Below are 21247 nucleotides of genomic sequence, written 5' to 3'. Positions count from 1 at the left end.
TGCCTTGAGTGATACAGAATAAGGCAGGATATGGGATGGATGGATGGAGGGATGGATGGATGGATAGATCTCTTCTATATGCCCACCTCCAACTTGAAAAGTGAAAAAGTGAGATACCCCTCTTTTCTCTCCACTAGGTCCCCTTTCTGCTTTGCACAGCTTGAATTCTTTTGCAGCCAGAATTATCTAGGCACACAGAAGGTCCTTACCCTGAGTGTTGATAATCACCAATTTATAAGCTGTAGCCCTGGGGATGGGAGTCCACAACAGCCGGACGCGACCCAGTCCTACCGGCACCATGCGCAGGTTTGATACACTGCCTACTAATGGTGGTCCTGCCACAGAGGGACAGAAAACATGATTACTGGAAGAATGTGGCAAGGTTACAAGATGTTTGGAGTTGGACGTAATTAGCAGGAGCAACTAAAGCCGACAAGCAGGAACAAAAGTACTGAAATGAATCCAATTCATTTCTGGATGTCTTTTTGTCAGCATTAAAACAAAATCATTATGGCAGCATTAGGAATCCAACTGGCTTTGGGGACTAGATGGTGTATGTTTAGTTTCCAGTTACTTAAATATGCAGTATGAATAGGCAGTTTTCAACTCATCTCAAAGCCTGAACCCCTATCTCAGTTAATCTGGTAATGAGACTGACATGTTGCTGGGCTGAATTGTAGAAGGGGTATCAAACCAAAGCAAGATATAAGCCTTCCTTTTGCAACTCACATTTTTATGTTCTCCAGATCCCCTGCATTAGGACATATATTGTCACCAGCAGGACTAGAACATATAGCAATTATCAACAGTCTTATATAAGCCAGGAAATGTTAGTAATCAGAATACTAATTTTTGAAAGTGTATATTCTATTTAATAATGTAAACATAGAAAAACTGGTGAATACAGGATTCCTGGTGTAAATGAAGTTCTTGGGAAGAGCTATAGGACTGAACAAGTGAGCAAAAGACTCATTCATAATCTCCTTATTAAACCATGGTATGAACACTAGTACTGGCTCAGTGTGGGGCAATACGCAATAGGTTAACACAGTCAGCACTCAGAGATGACTTACAGAAGGCTTAAATAATAGTTCATATATTTGGATGGAAAATACAAATATATTCCACAACATGGATAGTTCTGCATATATGATTATAATGAAATGGAACACTTGATGATCTTTCTTTTCCATTATCTTCTATTTGGAACAAATGACTTGTTTATAAATCTGCCATTTGCTTGTGGATGCAGCTATATCTGTAACTTACAGGACAGTGATATTTGGCAAAGCCAACTGGAATCTGAATCAAGGGGTAAAATAAACAGTTGCTCCTTCTTTTAGAGTCCATCTTACATAATGGCATGTTATGGAAGCTAACAACTGTATGCAATTGTGTTTTTGTTTTTTTGCATTATTTTATAGTTGAAGAACTCACAATGACCAACTTCATTAAATGACAGTCTGTTTCTACACAGCATAGTAGCCTGGCTTGGGCTTGCAAGGAGAACAGCTGAGTAAACGCTTGAAACAAAGAGACTAACCTTTTCCTCCTTTTTATAACATACCCCACTCAAATAATTGTGAGTAAGAAGTATGTTTCCCCATTTTTCTCTCCTGCAGTGTTGTTTTACTTACATTGGGTTAGGACAAAAACTCTCTTTATTAGAATATCAGAAAGGTGAGTAATTCCAAAAGTGCTTCTGTGTGGGGAACAAGAGGGCAAAAGAGGCAATGGTCCATAGAGGTAGGGTTAACTCACTCAGTTAACACTTACGGATCCGGACGTTGAGAGGAACAGCATTACCCTCACGATTGCCGATAAGAGCTGACACACGAACCACATAGGAAACATTCTCTTTCAAATCAACTAAGTCCTCTGTGGTCTGGGAGCCTGGGATATGTCGAACCCTCTCAGTGCCATCTACAGCAGAAACCACAATAGTTGTGAATATGAACTCATGACTGTGGTTTTCTAACTCAAAGCCTGTTTCATAAAAAAAAAAAAAATCTTAGACCTTGTAGTTGCAGCATAAGGTTACAAAGAGGCAGAAATCTGAGGTTGGATAAGGAGAGAGGTGGATAAGGTAAGACTTTCAATTGCCCACAAACAAATCACTTCAGCTTTCAATGAAGGATTTATTTTCTTACACTCTTCTAGTCTTGCTCAGGTGTGAAGCATCTCAATGTTGCTCCTACCTCCATTATCCCTCGTGTACCATTGCTACCCTCTCAATACTGACAACTTGAACAAGTTTTGAGGGTGCCTGCATTAATGTTCCTTGAAACATCATTAAAACTCTTTAGATGATTAGAGATGATGTTTTATCAAGACTCCCTAACTTGCAAAGAAAATCCCCCTCCAGAACTTGCTCTTCAACCTGGAAAGGGGCTCTGAGGAGGGACCAAATGCTCAGGACCATGCTCTTCATGTGCATTTAGATATACCATACTTATTGCTTGGATAGGCTTTGTTCTTCCTCTCCTCTTATTACACTTCTGCTCTTTCATCTGCTCCTGTCAATGGATGCACCTTGATCTTCAGCAAGCCTCCGCTGTGAAGCCAGTCTTATCCGCCAACTGCTCCTGCATACTCACCCTGCACATTGCGTACTACAATCTTATATCCTGTGGCTCCTTGGACTCCCAGCCAGGATAGTCGGACTCTGCTTCCTATGGTCTCAACGATCCTCAAGTTGGAGATGCTTCCCACTGAAGGTGCCACCCCTGAAAGAGAAATTTTGGCATGAAGTCAGCAAAGCCAGTGTGAACCAAAAGCCTCAGCCAGGAATGTGACTGGCTGAATCAAAGGGAGCATGAATTTCCTCTTTACTCACCTGTCTCTGAGATGGTAACTGGGGTTGCTACTTCTTTTCCATCATACAGAGTGTAGAGGGTGATGTGATATTCAGTGCCTGGCTGTAGGCCAGTCAGAGTGTAGCTGTTCTCATTGGTGGGAAGAGAGACAGTCCTGGGAGAATCCACCCCTTGAGATCAACACAAGGTGGAAATTAGCACTGATCTTTATGAATTCTGAAACAAACAGGCATAATCCCCACCTCTCATTATTGTGACATAAAGACTAGAATGAAGCTATTGCCTATTTTTCAATTCTCTTCAACGTTCAGGCACAATCATGGTTCATTCCCCCCCAAATATATCAAAAGCCATTATGATGCATACTCTGAGATAAAATTGTTTTAAAATCTGTATTTTAAGGAGGAAACATTTAAATGCAGATTTCTTTTTTAAAAATTAACGCTATTTATAATTTAGTACCAAAATGAAACATAACAAACTAAATGAAATGTTTGGGAGTAACATAGACCAGAAATAGCCCAACTCAGTCACATTTACCACTCAGACCCAGGTCACCAAATTCCATCAAATCTTGCAACAACCATTCTCTTTAAGCCAACATTCCTGTTACTTCTGGCTGTCTTAGATGAGGTGACGGAATTATAACAACACATGGTGGAGGACACCAGGTCAGAGAAGCTAAAACTTACTCTCAAGAGAAAAGGAGAGCTGTATGTTGTATAGAAACATTTCAGAAAGGATACCCTAGAAATATCTGGAACTGACTGGGAAAGGAACAGATTCTCTATACCACATCTATAGGAATCCACCATCCCAGTAACCTCCCTGCCACTCATTACAGAAATTTAGCCAGCCTACCTGTGGCTTTTCTCCACTCCAGACGATAGCCCCGAGCATTAGGGATGATGTTCCAGGCCACCTTAATTGATGTTGGGTCAACAGCAATAGTCCTAAGAATCTGGGCTATTTCTAAACAGAACAAAAATAAATTGTAAAACTGTGAACTATTAAGAAAATTCTAATAGCCTCTCAGTTATTACAGTCTTTGGATCCAAGCTTTATCACTATAGGACAAGTTTATTCAAAGAAGAAAAAAAGGCAATTTGTATCAAAATTCACCATTATAGGAAGTCCCAGCATTTTTTCTAAAGATGGACTTTAGCTGGGCTACATAAATGACATTCATATATTGACCTGAACATACCTAGACATTTCTCTGTCTCAACTACAATGACCTTGTAATATATATTACATTTTCTCTCCCCACTTGAATACATGATAGAGAGGTACACCATATTTAAACTTGAATCAGAACACTTCCCTAAACCAATTTTCATGTTTGATACCTTAATATTTAACTTAGTTATCATGCTGTAAACCAGCTTATAAATGGAATGCTAACAATTATGCCAGAAGACTTATCTTACCTGCAGTAATAATAATTATAGTAGCAGCAAAAGTAGTACTAATTGTACTACTAATACCAGTAACAACAAAAATAATCATCAGCAAGTGCATGTACCTGTTCTCCTCCTAATGGAGGCCTTGGGACCTTCTATTTGTCCATAGATTGGAGCAACAGATACTAGGTAATCAATGTTAGGCTGCAGTCCAGTCAACATATAAGAATTTTTGCTAGCATCCACATCAGCTTTTTGGCTATCCTGACCTAAAAAATTATAAAATACAAGGCAAAATGAAAGAAAGTTGTCAGCCATTATTCATACTGAACATGCATCTGTGTATTACATGACCACATGGTGAGTTGCCGATGGCTATATTAAATGGCCCATACACTACAGTTATTTGGCCTACAGAGAAAAATACAAGGCTATTATGATAGCCAGCACAGCAAAAAATACAGGCTGAGAACATATATCATATCAAGCCAACAAGTTGACATGTTGCTTAAATTCAACTTGAATAAACCATAATTGACTGGATTCATATAGGAGTCTAAGCCTTACATCATACTTTAAAAGTAGTACAGTTGGTACTCACAGCATGCTAGTTCAGAACCAAATTGACACACATATCACACTTTGCATGATATATGACCCTAGCCTCAATATAGCAATCAGAAGAACAGCACATAGTAGGTAAAATAGCAGCAACAGTCTGCAATGAGAGTGATTAATGCCCAATACAGGTGGTCATAGCTGCACATCACTTTCACAGTTAGAAGCAATTATATAAAGTTGAAAAAAAGATGTTCCAAAGAGCTATTTTCAGTTTATATTTAATTGTATCCATCCTATCATTCCTAAATGGGCTTATTATCATGTTTTATTCTTCCAGTAATTTGCTCTGCAACTGAACAGAGCTTTAAATTCAGACCTCTCTATTTCACATCCAACACTCCATCAATGATGTGAAAACAGCTGTCACTACAGCATGGAATGTCTACAGTCAGTACATAGAATGAAAGACTGGAAAATTGGAACACATCTGAGAAGTAACAGATTCTCCAGGTCATTACTAATTATCTTCTTTATGTAATGTGATGAGAGACCAGTAGTGATATCTCCTGTAGACATTGTCATTGCATGATAAAGTATCTCTTTAGATGTAATAGATTTTTAATATTACTCCTATCTTCTTAATCTATTAATTCTAGAGAATACTCTAAATAAGGGAGTTAATTACTAAACTTCTTACAAAATATCACAAGGATTTGGACAGCTTACCGAAACATTTATAGTGCTAGTCCACCACTTTCAAGTTTTGAACTGTGGATGGGCATCATCACAACTCCATCCAAGACTCATAACCAGTTCTTTATTGGACTTTCCTCATGCATGTAAATAAGCTTGTGCATTAAAAGGGTTGAATAGATTAACTTCCCATCAAAACCAAGAAATACAGAGCTGATTTAGATAGATAGACAGATAGATAGACAGATAGATAGATAGATAGATAGATAGATAGATAGATAGATAGATAGATAGATAGATAGATAGACAGACAGACAGACAGACAGACAGACAGTTATTTCTGGACAAACCAATAACTTAATTACATAGCAGCCTATTTAGAAATTATTGTAAAAATAAACTTAGGTTGGAAAATCACGTATATCAGGACTATCTCCCCTCTAGAAGAAATCTTATACTAATCCATCATATATAAATAGTGTGTGTATGTGTGCATATCTTTTTAATATTGTAAGGGTATAATGCTAAATACACTTTTTAAAGAGAAACTATTGCTTCATATAGTTTGTGCCTTTCTATATGCAAGTGTGTGTATGTGTTTGTGTGTATGTGTGTACCTGTTTGTGTAGTATTATAATGCTAATTAGGGCTTGAGTCAAGCTACTTTCAAGCTTTGTTCAGATCTACTGCGGATTTATATTTGCCATCAAACACTCCTGTTTCCACTATTTTCTCATTGTAACAACTAGTAAAAAATAGATGTCTAATTAAAGAAGAATTTATCTTGTTATTCAGAATGGAAGTTTTGATACCTTGAAAATCATCTCCAGGGTGTGGACTGGGAAGTATAATTAATGCTAAGTTTTCATTCAAGGTCTGAATAGTCAAGAGGGTCTTACTCAGAACATGAGAAGAATGCCTACATAACATCTTGAATCAATCAAGTGGTCTATGATATTATACTTATTGAACTGATTGATCATACAGTACTCTTAAGCATCATGGCACTGGAACAAAGAGTACCAGTGAACAAACATACCTGAGAGGAGTCCCCAGGTAACACGGTATGCAGTAACTCCACTCACACCCCTCCAGATCACCAGCATCCCGTGGGAGGAGATGTTCTGGGCACTCAGCTGTTGTACCCCTGCCAAGTTCACTAAGGATTGAGAAAGAAAAATCAACAGAGATGAGCAGAAGGATGTTTCAACTAGCTATTTATCAATAATCCTAGAACCCAGATCCTGGCAAGCCATACCTTCTCACAGAATTCATACATTTAAACAGTTATACTTCAACTTAGTGAAAGGCAAAGGTATGATTTCCCTATTTAAGTTATGAAGTTATGGATGTTTTTATCTATGTACTAGTCAATAATACCCACAATTAGTATCTTGTTTAGACTATAAAAACCACTAAAAGTGATCTGGATAAAGGCAAAAGAGTCCCAATCCTGGCACCTCACACTTCTCAAATCCTATTTCATGTATAAAATATCAGTTAAACATGGGAAAGTCCATAGCTCCTTAGGCACATAATCAGGGCTGGATTTAACAGGCAATTTAGATTACAGGTAGTCCTTGGGTTATGACCACTCGTTCAGTGACCGTTCAAAGTTATGATGGCACTGAATGAGGAGGACTTATGACCAGTCCTTGAAGTTGCAGCTGTCGCAGCATCCCTATGGTCACATGATCGTGATTCTGACACTTGGCAACCAGCTCACAATTAAACAGTTGGAGCATCCCATAGTCACGTGATTGCCATTTGTTGCCTTCTCTGCTGACTTCCCACAAGCAAAGTTAATGGGGAAGCTAGCAGGAAGTTGTGAGTTGCTCCTGCAAGTCTCTCCCGCTCCCACTGCTTTTTCGCCTGCCTGCCCACCTGCACTCTGTAGTGCCTGCCTGTGGCACCTGCCCACTCACACTCTGTAGTGCTTGCCCATGGTACCTGCCTGCGCTCCATAGTGCCCACCCACGATACCCACCTGCCTGTGCTCCATAGTGCCTGCCCACGGCACCCACCCGCCCACAGCACCTGCCTGCCCTCCCACGCTTTGTAGCACCTGCCCACGCTAATCAAAGGAACAAGGCCCTGCTTTCTTAATTCAGGTGATGCTTACACGTTCGGCTATGAACTACAGCAGGCACTATTGTATGATGTGGGAAGATTGGATACAATGTGATCACATAGTCAGTGTTAGGTCGAAGGTTGCTGAGCAAGAATGAAGTAGCACTAGCACCAAGGTTCACTTCTTCAGCTTGCGCTTCACCTTTCAGGAGGAAAAACAAAGAGAATGTACGAAATGTACATCAGAAAGGTATGGGAGATATATAGGATTACTGGATGGTGCTACTTCCTTAAGAATATTCATAAAATTACAGCTCAAATTCTTATTGGGACTTCATTCTTGATTTCTTAACCCTGAAATTTAAAGACCAAAATACATCACTAATTCAGGAAAGCAAAATTATTCATAAATAAGGGTATTTTCTTTTAAAGCAGTCTTCCCCAACCTTGCGTCTTCCACAAGGATTGCTATTCCAGCATTCTGGGGAATGCAGTTCCAACGCTTCAGGACATCAGGAGACTGAGGAAGAGTGCCCTGAAACAAAGCATCTGTCTCTGTTTGGAGTTGTACTTTGAACTCTCGGCAGGCCATGAACCATAAGAGTCTTGCCGCAAGGTCAAAAGATACCAGGCATACACAGGGAAATTTATTTTTTTATGTTGAGGGCCCCATTTCCTCAAGTGTAATAGACTAAGGAGAGTCAATTTGGTGTAGTGGTGTAGAAACCAGGAGACCATGAGTTCTAGTCCTGCCTTATGCACAAAGCCAGCTGGGTGACCTTGGGTCAGTCACACTCTCTCAGCCCTCGGAAGGAGGCAAGGACAAACTGCTTCAGAAAAACCTTGCCAAGAAAACTGCAGGGACTTGTCCAGGCAGTCACCAAGAGTCAACACTGACTCGAAGGAACACACACACACAATTGGCTAGGAGTCACATGGTGGATCCAAAGAAACAACTTAGTATAGCCAGCGCCAAAAGCGAGGGAGGATGTTCATTCTCTTGCTAGTCCTCCTCCTCTTAATCTTTCTGATTCAGTTTTCCTCTTTCTCTAATTTTCTTTCCTTCTGATATTCTCTTCTGTCTTTCCCAGGCAGCAGATTGAAGGGATGAGACAGAGTACTTAACAGTAGTCTAAACTGATCCCTTCTGGGAGCTTTAGAAATTAAGGCACTTGCTATATGGGGTTAGGCTGAAGGCTGTATGTGGTCCTAGGACTGAAAGTTGCCCACACTGCCTTGTAATACAGTGGCTATAGGAGTCCAGCATACGTGTTTTTCTGGACTGGGCTTATTGATCCCATGTATATCTCCATCCTCTATTTCAGAGTATTTAGTACTGCACGGAATGCATATCTCTAGCTGCTGAGCCAGGAGCTGAGACCATTTTAGCATGTCTAAAGTGGATAAGAACTATGTAGATAGCATTGACCAACAATGGCAGTGACAGCTACAGGACCCTTTTTTGTACAGGCTTTCTTGCTGGTTGTGTCACACCAAGCAAAGCAGCAAGCAAAAGCAACAGTTGGCGGTGCTGATCTCATCAACATTTATTTTGGTGCCCACGGGGCCAGAATTCTCTGCTAGGCAGATGAATTCCCTTGGCAGCAGGTGTGGCCAGACACTGGGTGAGGCCCTGGGAGAGTTGCCAGGGCTATAAGCACTAGAATGGCTGCAGGCTGGGGCGAGGCAGCTCCAGGTGCAGCTTCTGACAAGCACATCACAACAAGTAGTAGGTGAATATTCCAGTAGGGTCCACGTCCCCAAGCCTGGACTTCCTTGCTTAGCAAACCCTGAATTCTGGCAACATCTACCTAGCTGCATACAGCAGTTAGAGTGATGCTCAGGAGCAGTTGGGGCTGGGCACAAAGCTACCCTCTCCCCACCTCAATTTGTTCTTTTAAAAAAGCTGCCTGGCTACTCAGAGCAATCTTCAACAAAGAAGAGCGGTTGCAGGACTGGAATGTACAGCGTTGTTGTCTTCTTCCCAGACATCATGCTTCCTTCTGCCGAAGGACTCATTTTTCTGCTAAGGAAACATGGCAATTCCTGTTTTCCCCACACCCACTAAATGAGGAGATGGAGAATTACTGATGGGGTTAAGGGGAAGCTACAGTACCAGCCATGTCCTTCCTGTTCCAGTTCAGTTCCAATACTCCCTGAAGCAACTGGATTGATCACTTTTTGAGTAGAGAATCTTTCTGATACTTCTAACCCCAAAGCGTCATCCCTGTCAAGCTTTGCACTGACCCCTGGCCACATAAGTGAGCCTGTAGCCTTGTAGGGCTTCATTCAGATCAGCTGCCCAGGACAGTCTGAGGAAGAATGGTCCTGTTTCTGACACCCGAAAATTTGTCACTCCAGACAGGATCTCTGTAAAGGAAACAAAGAATTGGTTTACGTTCTTCCTTCATGTGAGTCCCAGACACATTGTGTTAAGAGAGGACTCTGTGGAGTCATTTTCACTTATGGTGGAACAAGCTACATGAGCAGAATGGCAAAGCCATCTCCAGCCAGGCTCCCTTTAGAGCTCCAGGAATACAACTCCTGTATCCCAACCATCAGGCTGCCTGGAACAAATGAAAGCTGCAGCCCCAACACTCTGGAGGGACCACGGTTGCAATAAACTGCATTATACAGTTATGCAGTCAACTCATTTGAAAATGACACTGGATAATGAAAAAGCTGTAGCTGTTACGAAAAGGGTATTACAGATCACCCTTTCTTCCTAACTTCAGAAAGTGGAAACTAAAAATGGGTTCAGATGAGATACACGTAAGAAAAGGCAGTCCTTAGGCACAAGGTCCAAAGCTATATAGGGCTCTAAAGATCAATCCCAGGACTTTGACTAATACGTAAGACGGACCCCTAGTCAGTGCAGTGGTTTCAAAACACATATGAAGTGTTTCTTGGGGTCAACCCAACAGCAGCATAGCTGTGATATTCTGAAGTAGCCACACTGGGGGAAAATGTTCTGATGGGAATGGCATACATTGTATGAAGAATTAATACATTACAGTACTTTCTAATATGAAGTCACTTTTGAGCAGAGCACAATTCCTGATGATGTACATGGACACATATATCCAGGTTTCTTGGCATGATACCTAAATAAAGACATCTCCAAAGGTAATATAATGACCTGCAGGAATGTACCAGGCAGGTGCCCAGGGTGTGGACAAATGCAGCCAAACTCTAGAAAGAGAGAGAATGAGTGCCAACCTGCCTTGTCCAATGCATCTTGGAGGTTATTTGGGACTCCTGTGCCACAATTACCTTGAGGAAGAGAGCTTAAATTCCTGCATTACCAAGGTTGCCCAGATCCAAATTCATGACAATCTCAAACTTTTTATTATGCTTTTACTGAGCTTCTCAGAAGATAGCCATCAACTTCTTCAAACAAAGCTCTATTCACCAGCTCTCTGACTCTGCAATCAAAAAACTGTGGCTATGTCCTGGACTACAATATCACACAGAAAGCACAAAAGAGAATCTGTAAATTCTAAGTATTATTACATGATAGGACTACACAGACATTTTGCACCCAGAGAAACACAAACAGCAAGCTTTCCTCAACCTGATGGCCTCCAGTTGAGGATCATAGGAGTTTATGCCCAAGAAATCTGGAGGGCACCAAAATCTGGATCACCTTTGGGAGGAATTTTATCAGGAAATGTCAAAGAAGTTACAGAATCAAAGACAGGCTTATTACTCACGAGTCCGTCCTTTGCCAGAAACCGATTCTCCAACGCGGTTGGCGTACTGAGCTATAACGATGACCAAGTAATCTGTCCCACTTTTCAAGCCACGAAGTACAGTGCTTGTCTCACCAGATCCCAAACTGACCTATTCAGTATCCAGAATGGATCTGTTATCACGCATTAATTGCTGCCACATCCAGTCACATGTGAAAATAGCATCTGTATGAATTTACATTCTACTATTTCTGTAATTTCTCAATTTTTTTAAGTGCTTAAAGAGGGACAAGCACTTAATTTCTACCTCTATACTACTTTCCTGATATAAATTCCTCACTACTAAAGCCAATTAATTCTACTAAGAATAAATAAAGTACCCTTTTGTCATAACTGCTTTATTTCTTTATGAAAACAAAAGATCCATATATTTCAACCCTTACTTACAATATTTATTAGAAGGATATAGGGGATGTTAAAGACTAAAAGAAAATACAGTATCCTGAATCTCCTGTTCTAGGCAAATTAAAAAAAAAAACACTTTACACGTCTTAAGTTTACCCCACATTCCTTGCAAATCATCTAACACATCTTACATATACTGCTTGCAAATCAAGCTATATGTTCACCTTGCATTCCTTGCACTAAACTGTTGATCTCAATTTATTAGATGGAGGTATTGTTTCAATGGACCTTGCCCAGAATGATTGAAGCAGGCCAACCCCCTGCTTCATTGTAAGATTGAGAAAGATGGATGCACCTATTTACTAGAGTAGGAAAGTGAGACATAAATCCTCTGTACCCCCCCCCACACACACACATAAACATCCATACATGCACACACACACCATTACAGAATGTAATCACCCAGCTATTATCTAAATTTGTCAACATACCACTTCCCAAGATAGTCTCTTCTATTGTCAAATACTTGTCACACACACACACACACACACACACACACAAATAAGAAAATGATAGCTCTGCTATACAGCCAAAAGGACTTTAACTAAGAACTGGATGATGTTCAGGGGAATCTGATGGGGGTGACTGACTCAAGAAATAAGCTACATTCTTTAAAAGATGAAGTTGTGAGACAACTCTCTTAGAATGCAAGGAAAAGCAAAGAGGACACTGGACCTTTCATCCTTTTTTATAAACATAAATTCAGTATTGATATGTCAAATATAACAAACAACTAAGTGATCACAAAAGAGCACTTTGAAATGGGCTGGTCTGAAAACAGACACAGTTGGTTAGTGTTTATGTTGTTGTTTTAATTTGGAGGGGGAACACCATTAATATAGCCTGACCTTGATAATGTACCCTCAGCCCCTTTTCAGACCAATAAGGGCTTTATCCCTGCACTAGATATGTGCATAATATTCTATTCCAGGAATTGTTCCCCCCAGAACACCACAAACCACTTCCTGTTCCAGAAATTTCACTTCTGGAAAACTGCTATATCAGCCCCAGAATGGGTTGGCTGATGTGGTCTTGGAGGGAAAACAGGACAATTTGGAATTCCCCAGAAATTAATGTTTTGCACATATATATCTGGCAAATTAAAACTGCTCTTCTGTTTTATAGCTGAATATAGCTAAATTTACTTCTGAGAAAACATGAGTGGGATTGCGCTGTAAAAAGTACTCACCTCCTGCCTCTCTGACATGATTTGTTGCCCCAGGCCAGTCAAAGGCACATACTGAACTTTATATCCAGTTACAGGACCACCAGCTGCTGTCCAACGGATCCTTAGCATGTCTGTTCCTTGTTCCATGAAGACCAGGTTGGAGGGACCACTGTAGACCTGTGTACCTTAGGAAGGAAAAAAAAAAATAGGGTAGCATAAATCAGGTTCCTTGCTGACAGATACCATTCCAAACAGCTCTGGACATGGAAAGGAAAAGCTAAGCATTTCAGAAAAACTGAAAGGGTCTGTCAAATGAGGAGTGACAATCTTGGACTGGATATTGCAATGGAAGGATGGAATGCTATCTGCTTGCTGGGTCAAGTCAAATCAACAATAAGATGAGGTCAATGGTCCTGACCCAAGCTTCCTCCAACATTGTTTCCATGGAAACAGGAGAAAGGCAAAATTCAGACCTTCACTGGAGGGAAAAGGCTTGAAATCTATGTGGCACACCAAACCAAACACCAAGGGCCTCCAAATCCTTTACCTACTGTCTGGAGGACGCCTCCTGTGCTGGCGCACACCTTCCGGGACACCAGTGGCAGCAGGGATGCCAGGATTTTAAAATCAGTAACATAGAAGGAATAATCTTCTGTGGGCGTGGAAGCCACTCGGTCAAGCTCCTTCCGGTCTGCGTTTTTGATACCTAAGTGAGGGAGAGAAGAAGGAAGCACCCTGCTCCAGTTCCAGCCTTTCTTTAAACAACTGCTATATTCTTGTGGTACTCAGTCTTTTTCACACTGGGAACAACTCTCAGAACAAACTGGGCTTTGAACACTAAGGCAAGTTTTGTCACTGTTTAAACTGAGATTGAGAAACTGGCACCCTAAAGACATTTTGGATTTCACTCTCATCAATCCCTGGCCAACTTGACCAAAGGGAAGAAATTTGGGAACTTTAATCCAAAACATATGGAGGGCTCCTGAGTGCATAAATCTGATTTCACACTTGTAATTTGGAAAGATACTATAATCCTAGCTCCCTGGAAGGGGACACCTTTTGTATGTATTTCAATCCTCAACATCTCTAGGTAGGGCTGAGAAAGACTCCAGCCTAAAGCCCTGAAGAACTGCTGAGCGTCAGACCAGTTAAGCCCCTGCCAGTTCTGCTCCTAGTTGCTTTTAGTCCAAACAAGCTAAATTTCCATCACAGCAACCTTGGTAGAAAACAATAATAGTTGATCCAAGCTCTCTGGGGAGGTATTTTGTCCTCCCTCAAATAAAACTTGGGCAGTATTGGAAATCTTCTACGATCTTGCTAAGAAAAGTATGCTTCCACACATATATTATACGCAAGCATCTGTAATCTGAAATCCATATTAGGACTATGCTTTTCTTAGGCCACATCAAATGCCAAAAATGCATGTAATTTTCTTGCCCTTTGAGATTTCTTCAGTGGGCAATATATTAAAAAAGAGAGTGGAAAGAGAGAAGACAAGACATGATTAAAGATATTAAAACGATAAAGTCTTCATAATCAGGGTGGTGAGATGGAATATCTTGCTTGATGAAGAAATGCGGAGATTTTGAAATCTTGCACATTTGAGTTGATTTAATAAAAGCATTGGTCTTCTAGAGTTTTTAGCATTTCTCCTGCCAAAATAGTACTTGTGTTTTTTGTGTAACTGAAATTGATATATTCACCTTTCTTTTTGAAGCACATCACTTGCGTTGCTGGGGGAGCCAGGGACTTAACAATTTTTCTTTTCTTTTCTTTTTAGTTTTAAATTCTAATCTGGAAAATATCTCTCTATGCATCAAGAACATTTTAAACAATGCACTAATAAACAAATAATTTCTACAACAATTAGCACTAGTGCTGCATTATAGTTGTGCAACTGAATTCTCAGTTTGCAAGTGCAGACTTCCCTAGGCTTACCTGAGGCATAAGCAAAATCTGTGAGAGGGGAGGATTTCAGGATTAATAAACCTAGAGGGCCCATCCCATGCCTGCAATGTTCCCAATCTCACCTAGCCCTAATCTAGCAAGTAAGAACTGGTATATGCATTTCACGTACCACCCATCCAATGCTTTTTTCTTTCAGCATACAGTCAACAAGAAGGGGAAGGGGAGGTGGTGAGAACTAGTGGCTGATATGGAGGGAGAAAGTCCCATTAAATTTATCCTTATTTGATTTCCGTCCTACAGTGCAGGATCACTCACCCACAGCAAAGACTTTAATGCCTTGATTCTTCAGCTTTAGGGCTGTCTGCTCAACCTCATCCTGAGACTTTCCATCAGTAATGAGGATACAGATCTGAAGAGAAAAGAAAACGTAGTAGTAACTCACACAAATGCTCAAAGAACTCAAGCTCACTTCTTCTTTCTGAAGAACACAACAACTCAATGAGTTTGTATCCTCAGCCTGCCCAGGCACAGCTTGATGCCTGAGGCAGAAATAAAGGTCAGGACTACTTCTGGGTAGTGTCATAAAATGCAACAAATACCCTTACTTCAGAACACCAGTAAGAGTTATTAATTTTGGTACGTTAATGAAATGTAGTGTTTATATGTCTCTTATGGGGCATTTGGCCTACATTAACATGAGGAAGCTAGAATAGGACAGATATTGCTCATACAGCACTTAAACTTCAAAAATGTTGGTCAGCTTACAGGGAGCAACAGGTAATACCTCTGATGAAAAACATAAATTTCTAACATTACAAGAGACCAAAAACGGCTGTCCGAGTTGAGAAAACCTATAAGCTTTTCCCCATGATCCTCTGGCCGTTCCCTTCTCTTTCTGAGGTAGCAGAAGTTCCCACCGTACCTTTGGGACGTTAGGCCGGAGCTGACTGGCCCCAAATAAGTTATCAGCTACATAACGAAGGCCTGCTCCTGTGCGAGTATTCCCACCCTTGAAGGCCATCTCTTGGAGAGCCCTCATCACTTCTGTTCCATTGAGAAAGTCAGAGAATTTGAACTCAATCCTGGGATCAAAACAAAATTAAAGGTAGTTAAGCAGAAGCAAAAGCAGAAACCACACTATTACTTGAGAGTCCATCAGTTGAGAGGCAGTATTTCCCAGGATACTGCTACATAATCTTTTTTTTTTTTTTTTGGTCATCAAATAGTTGTTTTTTTTAAAAAGGTCAATCTCAGTGAGGCTCTTTGGAGCTTTTCAATGTTATAAATAGAATACTTGGCTCCTCTAACAAGTAACAGGCAGTTATGTCATGAATGCAGTTTTGTTTGTCTTTAGAGTGAACATGAATCTCAAGAGTATTCACAAGTGTGTGTGTGTGTGTGTGTGTATCGGCCCTTTTGTGTCCAGCCTGCAGCTTTTAACAAGTACTCAATGCCCAGCTTCTAATCAACCCTGCAAATAGAGTAAAGAAAGGGGATAAATAGTTTTATTTCTCTTGAGGGCTGCAGGGTGGTTATCATACTTCAGGAATGATTAGAAGTAACTAGAGTTTTAATTACAAATGAAACAACTTAAAAGTTCTTCGGTGTATGACATTTTAGTCTTCCCCAGATCAGTATCCTCCAGGTGCATTGAGCTTCAGTTCCCAGATTGCATGGCACCAGTCACTGAACATCATATTCCCAGCTGCGGCCACCTGGAAGACTCAGAGAACTCTACACACAGGACATGATGGCCAGCTGTTTGACCCCAGCATCTAGTATTTAGTGAAATCATGTCCTGGAATATAGCAGTCCTGCTATAACAGAGCTGTTCTCCAAGAATTTGTCTAAAGTGAGTAATACTAAAAGCAAGTAGACTGGGACTCACCTGGGATCATCACTGTACTGTACAGCTGCATAACGTACCCTGTTAGGACCCACCACATTGATAAAAGGAACAACTAGTCCTTCCATGAAGGATCGGATCATGCGGAAATTTCCCCTGCCAATGCTAGAGGATCCATCCACCAGGAATACAATGTCAGCCAGGTACACATTGGTGCAGATCACTGCAAGGCAACCATCAATTGGTCAGAAGGCTTACCTTCATCACTGGATCTGCTCCACCGTTTATATTGCAAGTCAAAAGAACAGCAGGAGCTGGGCTTGGTCTATACACAGCTATATATGGAGTGAAAGCTCTTATCACAAATCTTTCAGGGAAGGTTTTGTGTATTTCAGGTTCGCATTATATTTTTTACTATCATTTTCAGCCATGCACAAAGGAGGCAGGAACACACTGTCAGTTTAGTCAGGGATCCTTTTTGCTGGGAGTCACTTCAGCTCTTTATACGCATTGCATTTCTTTGGCTTTAACTGATTAGAAAATACCAGCTTGAGTCTTTAGTCCCATAGAGCCCGACTGAACCATTTTTTATTCAAAAAGATCTACACTTTCTTTGTACTTCATACATCAAGTCCATAATCTGACCATTAAAGTGAATATACTATAAAAGAGGTAGAAAAAACCCTGGCTTAGTAACTGGTGTGAGAAAAGACTATTCAGGACCAGGGAATCTGAGCTAAGGGGGGGATTCAGAAGGAGAACTATAATCTGAAAGAGACAGACCACAATAAACTTTTTACCCCCTTCTTTCAAAAGGTGTGTCAGAATCAAAATCAGAGAATGGAACCTTTTATTTCTGAAATGATAGAAGATAAAATTTGTGCACAAATATTCAGCTATGCATTTCTCCCACTGCTAGCTGCAACAGAGAGGTGCAGGCCTGGCTTTAAAACAATCCTGAAATCCCTTTATTAGAGCAAATAAATCAATCCTTAGAACTTCAGTGAAGTTACAGAAGTTCAATTTCCACAAGGAGGAAAAATAAATCAAGTTATGGACTTCTTCCCCTTGTATACCAGCAAGGAGAGGAAATGGATATATATGAATATGAAAAAACACAACGGAAACAAAGATGGGGACTACAGAGAGTTTGCCAAGGGTATTTTATATCCTGATTCAGTTTGGAAGTACAATGAGTTCACAACAAAGCCTCGGCAAAGAAAATGGTTAAAAGGTCACCAATAACAAGGGCCCATTCTCAATTCAGAGCCCTTACACCAGCAATGCATAATTTCTTTTTCTACTGAAATCTCCATTCGTTCAGAGGAAAACTCTTCAGAAGACCACATGCTGGGTACAGCTAAAGCTAGGAGTGAATGGGAACAACTACACTCTTTCTCATGCACCCTTTTTTCTCTCTTCCAAGCAGCAGTTTACAGGGAAGGGAGGGAAAACTTTTATCAGGGCTTTTGAAATTAGGTCCAGGAGTATAGGTCTCCCATCCCTAACTTACCCCAAACTTCCCCTAGGCACAGTCAGAGCAATTATTAGTATTAAACCACAATTTGAACTAGAAAATTTGTTACATTGAGAAAAAATAGCAGTTCTCCTTTCCTCCCACTGCACAGCTGCTACGAAACTATGATTAAGAATCCCTTGCAGGGCAGATATTTTCTGTCAAAAAAAAAAAAAGTTTACACTATAGAGAGGTGCTTTCAAGCACAGAAAGTTGTGAAAGGTAAACCTGGCCATGTTCAACTTCACACACTTGAACTGTCATCCCCCTGTAGTTTCTGGGGGCTTCCAAATGAACTCCAGTACCTAATCATTGGCCTCCTACTACACCGGGTATGCTAGAAGTGAAATTATACCATATGGTGCTCTGGGCGGCTCTTCAACATTTCAAGTGGAGTTTTTACAAACCCTTCTCTCCAAGGTCTTTCTAACAGAGGAACAGGTTCACCCTAGCTTTCCTGATCTTCCTGCTACAATTCCTATCCCTTCTCTAGCCAACATGATGGTTAAACTGAGTACAAAGAGCAGAAGTTGGAGTTCTAATCTATAAGGCTGCCATGCAGCCTTAAATTAACCATTACTCACCTCGCTCCCTTTTTTGAGCCATGACTTGTACTGAAGCAAAGACTGTAGCATGGAGTGCCGCGAGGAACAGCATTTCCCCTCTCATTGTGGGAGTCTGAAACAAAGAATAAGAGATGGAACCATGCTCACTTCTTCAGACTGGGAGGCAAGAACTGAATGAGTTTGTCATGAGCAGTATTATCCTAGTCCCCAACACAGGACCACAGACAGGTGGCAAAATGGAAGTTGACAGTCCTTGCTTATTTATTTACTGCCTTTATTAATTCACTGTTTCTCTGGAAGTTCAAATAGACCTCCTCTAATTTTATGACCTTTGGTTAACCATGGCCAGGGAGGTAGTGATGACTGCAAAGACCTTAAGAGTATTCACTGCAGTCCATTTATGAATGGGAAAAATTGGGCAGTACACCCCAGTAAAGAATAGAACATTTAAAAGGCATATACTACCATCAGTTATACACCAGCCTTTTCCAAATCAGTAGCCTTCAGAAGTTTAGGACTGCAACCTCCATCAGCTCCAGCCAGCATGCCCCAAAAATTTCAGGAATTATAGAAATTATAATGCAAAATTTTTGGGAGACATGAAGTTGAGGAAGGCTGCTGTGGTCTTTAGTAACTTGCTAATGGAAGAAAGGAGGTGGCTTCAAGACCAAAATTGTGAAAGAAGGATGAAGATACTGGGAAATTCTCAAACATGAGAATTTGGTTTTCATTTGCCCATTGAGGAGGAACAATCAAGCTGCTATTAATCCACATGCATTTATAAATTGGTTGCACCTGTTTTTCACATTAATCCTGTTTAAGCCACACAAATATTGATATTTAAATAAATATATTTTATTAGAAATATACAGGCCTAAATATACTTCATTCAAAATTGCCCACTTTAAAATGCATTGGTTAGCTGAGAACTGCATTGCAAAATCCAGACAAGGCTGAAATCCATTGAAGAATGATAAAAGTATCTTCCGTTCCATGCATTAATCTTGCAGGTGCATATCAGATCAGTTCATTGTGGAATTTTCAATGTTTGAATTCTTAAAGCATGTATACCTCTTCATTCATTATTCACATAAGTACATACCTACATGTGCACATAATAAATGATACTTGATCCTTTTGGAGTAATTAAATTGGAAGCTCCAGATACAACAGTTTGTAAACCCAGCTATGGTGGTTGTCTTTACATTCAGCACTAAATCATGTGATTTCTTGGGTTAGGCTTAACATGTGTGTGACCCCGGCCATTGTGGTTAATAAACCATGGCTTATGGCTCAGCATAATGTGCAAATCAGGTCATTAATAAGCTTATTGAATAAACCACTGTTAACTTGCTGACAACTTTCTCCAGAAAGGGAGGGAGGGAACAGGAGGTTAAACTATCTTTCAGTTGGTATTATACAAGAGGGAAACCTTAGCTGACAAAACAGAATACCCATGGTTAAACAAATCATTGTTTAGCATAATGGATGAACCCAGAACCATCACTTATACAAGCCTTTATTATGGGTCAAACCAAATGATTAAGTGAGAGAGGAAGAAATCCACCCTACTGGAAACAAAAAGCTTCCCCTAATCATCTAGACACTTAGTGGTTAGCTCATCCCTGCCTACATATTTTCCCTCTGTAATGATCTCCTTATTTAAAAAAACAAACAATTTTTTCCCTTTTAAAAAAAAAAGAAATTATGCAAAAATCTTGGCTTGGTTTCATCTATTTCTCAATAAACAATGCATTCCATTGAAAGGGAAACTTTTGAAACTTCTCAAAATAAGTAGCGCAAGTGATTTAAATATATACTGTACAGACACATAAATATTCATCCTTCTTATGATTTAAGTCCAGACTCTACCTGGATTTTTCATGTGTCATTATCTCTCAACCTGAAATAACAGAAATAATAATAAACTACCTTATTGGGTTAATCCACTAGACAAATAACTAATAATGAGACAGTAACAGCACCAACACTTGTTGGTGACCATTTTTAAAAGTCTGACCAAATCAACCTTATTTGATCTTGATCAATGAGACTAAATCCAAACATGTGTACCTGGAAGGATCAGACAAAAGTTTGCTTTTCCACCCCTTCCTTTCTAACCAGCTCTCCTAAATCCTGGTGGGGGTCAAAGGCCCCTTCTGTAAAAGGGCTGCAGCATGGTGGAAAGAGAAAGGAGAATCTCAGAAACACCTCTGCTGTACTAACAGACAATGCCTCCTTCCTATTGTCATTTTTTTCCCCCTTCAGTCCTGTATGCAACAGTCGACTTCATACGACAATAGAACTATCATAAAGCAAACAGTTTAGATAATCTTATTCTGGCAGATGGAATGGGCCAGGTAGCAATAAAAACATTAATTATCTTAAGTTTATTTTACAGATCCTAAACTAGTCCAATTAACACTACCACTTCATCCACAGAAACCAGAAATGCAAGTCAGGTGACCACTTGTGGTAAGGTAACCATTCTCATACTTCTAATTAGTAGTAGAGGCAGTGTGGTGAAAGCTATTCCTTTGGTG

General features: G+C 40.3%; 1 protein-coding gene across 1 annotated transcript in view; it reads right to left on the bottom strand.

Moving 5' to 3' along the window:
- Nucleotides 1-21247, bottom strand: part of COL7A1 (collagen type VII alpha 1 chain) — a 137018-nt gene that overhangs the window by 112549 nt on the left and 3222 nt on the right. Inside the window, exons 2-17 of the mRNA XM_025175014.2 lie at nt 18723-18816; nt 16665-16845; nt 15699-15858; nt 15092-15185; nt 13416-13574; nt 12890-13053; nt 11257-11386; nt 9791-9913; nt 7596-7745; nt 6513-6632; nt 4342-4488; nt 3678-3788; nt 2837-2986; nt 2598-2726; nt 1777-1923; nt 210-335 (exon numbers count right to left, since the gene is read on the bottom strand). Coding sequence (XP_025030782.2) covers nt 210-335; nt 1777-1923; nt 2598-2726; nt 2837-2986; nt 3678-3788; nt 4342-4488; nt 6513-6632; nt 7596-7745; nt 9791-9913; nt 11257-11386; nt 12890-13053; nt 13416-13574; nt 15092-15185; nt 15699-15858; nt 16665-16845; nt 18723-18807 — 2176 coding nt within the window. The 5' untranslated portion in view covers nt 18808-18816. The remainder of the gene's footprint in view (nt 1-209; nt 336-1776; nt 1924-2597; nt 2727-2836; nt 2987-3677; nt 3789-4341; nt 4489-6512; nt 6633-7595; nt 7746-9790; nt 9914-11256; nt 11387-12889; nt 13054-13415; nt 13575-15091; nt 15186-15698; nt 15859-16664; nt 16846-18722; nt 18817-21247) is intronic.

This window comes from Python bivittatus, unplaced genomic scaffold (assembly GCF_059951505.1).
Source record: "Python bivittatus isolate LINGU-HERP-01145 unplaced genomic scaffold, Pbiv_v1 ctg000080_np1212, whole genome shotgun sequence".
Taxonomy (NCBI): domain Eukaryota; kingdom Metazoa; phylum Chordata; class Lepidosauria; order Squamata; family Pythonidae; genus Python; species Python bivittatus.
The sequence above is the reverse complement of the archived record's forward strand: the minus strand, read 5'-3'. Positions and strand labels throughout refer to the sequence as shown.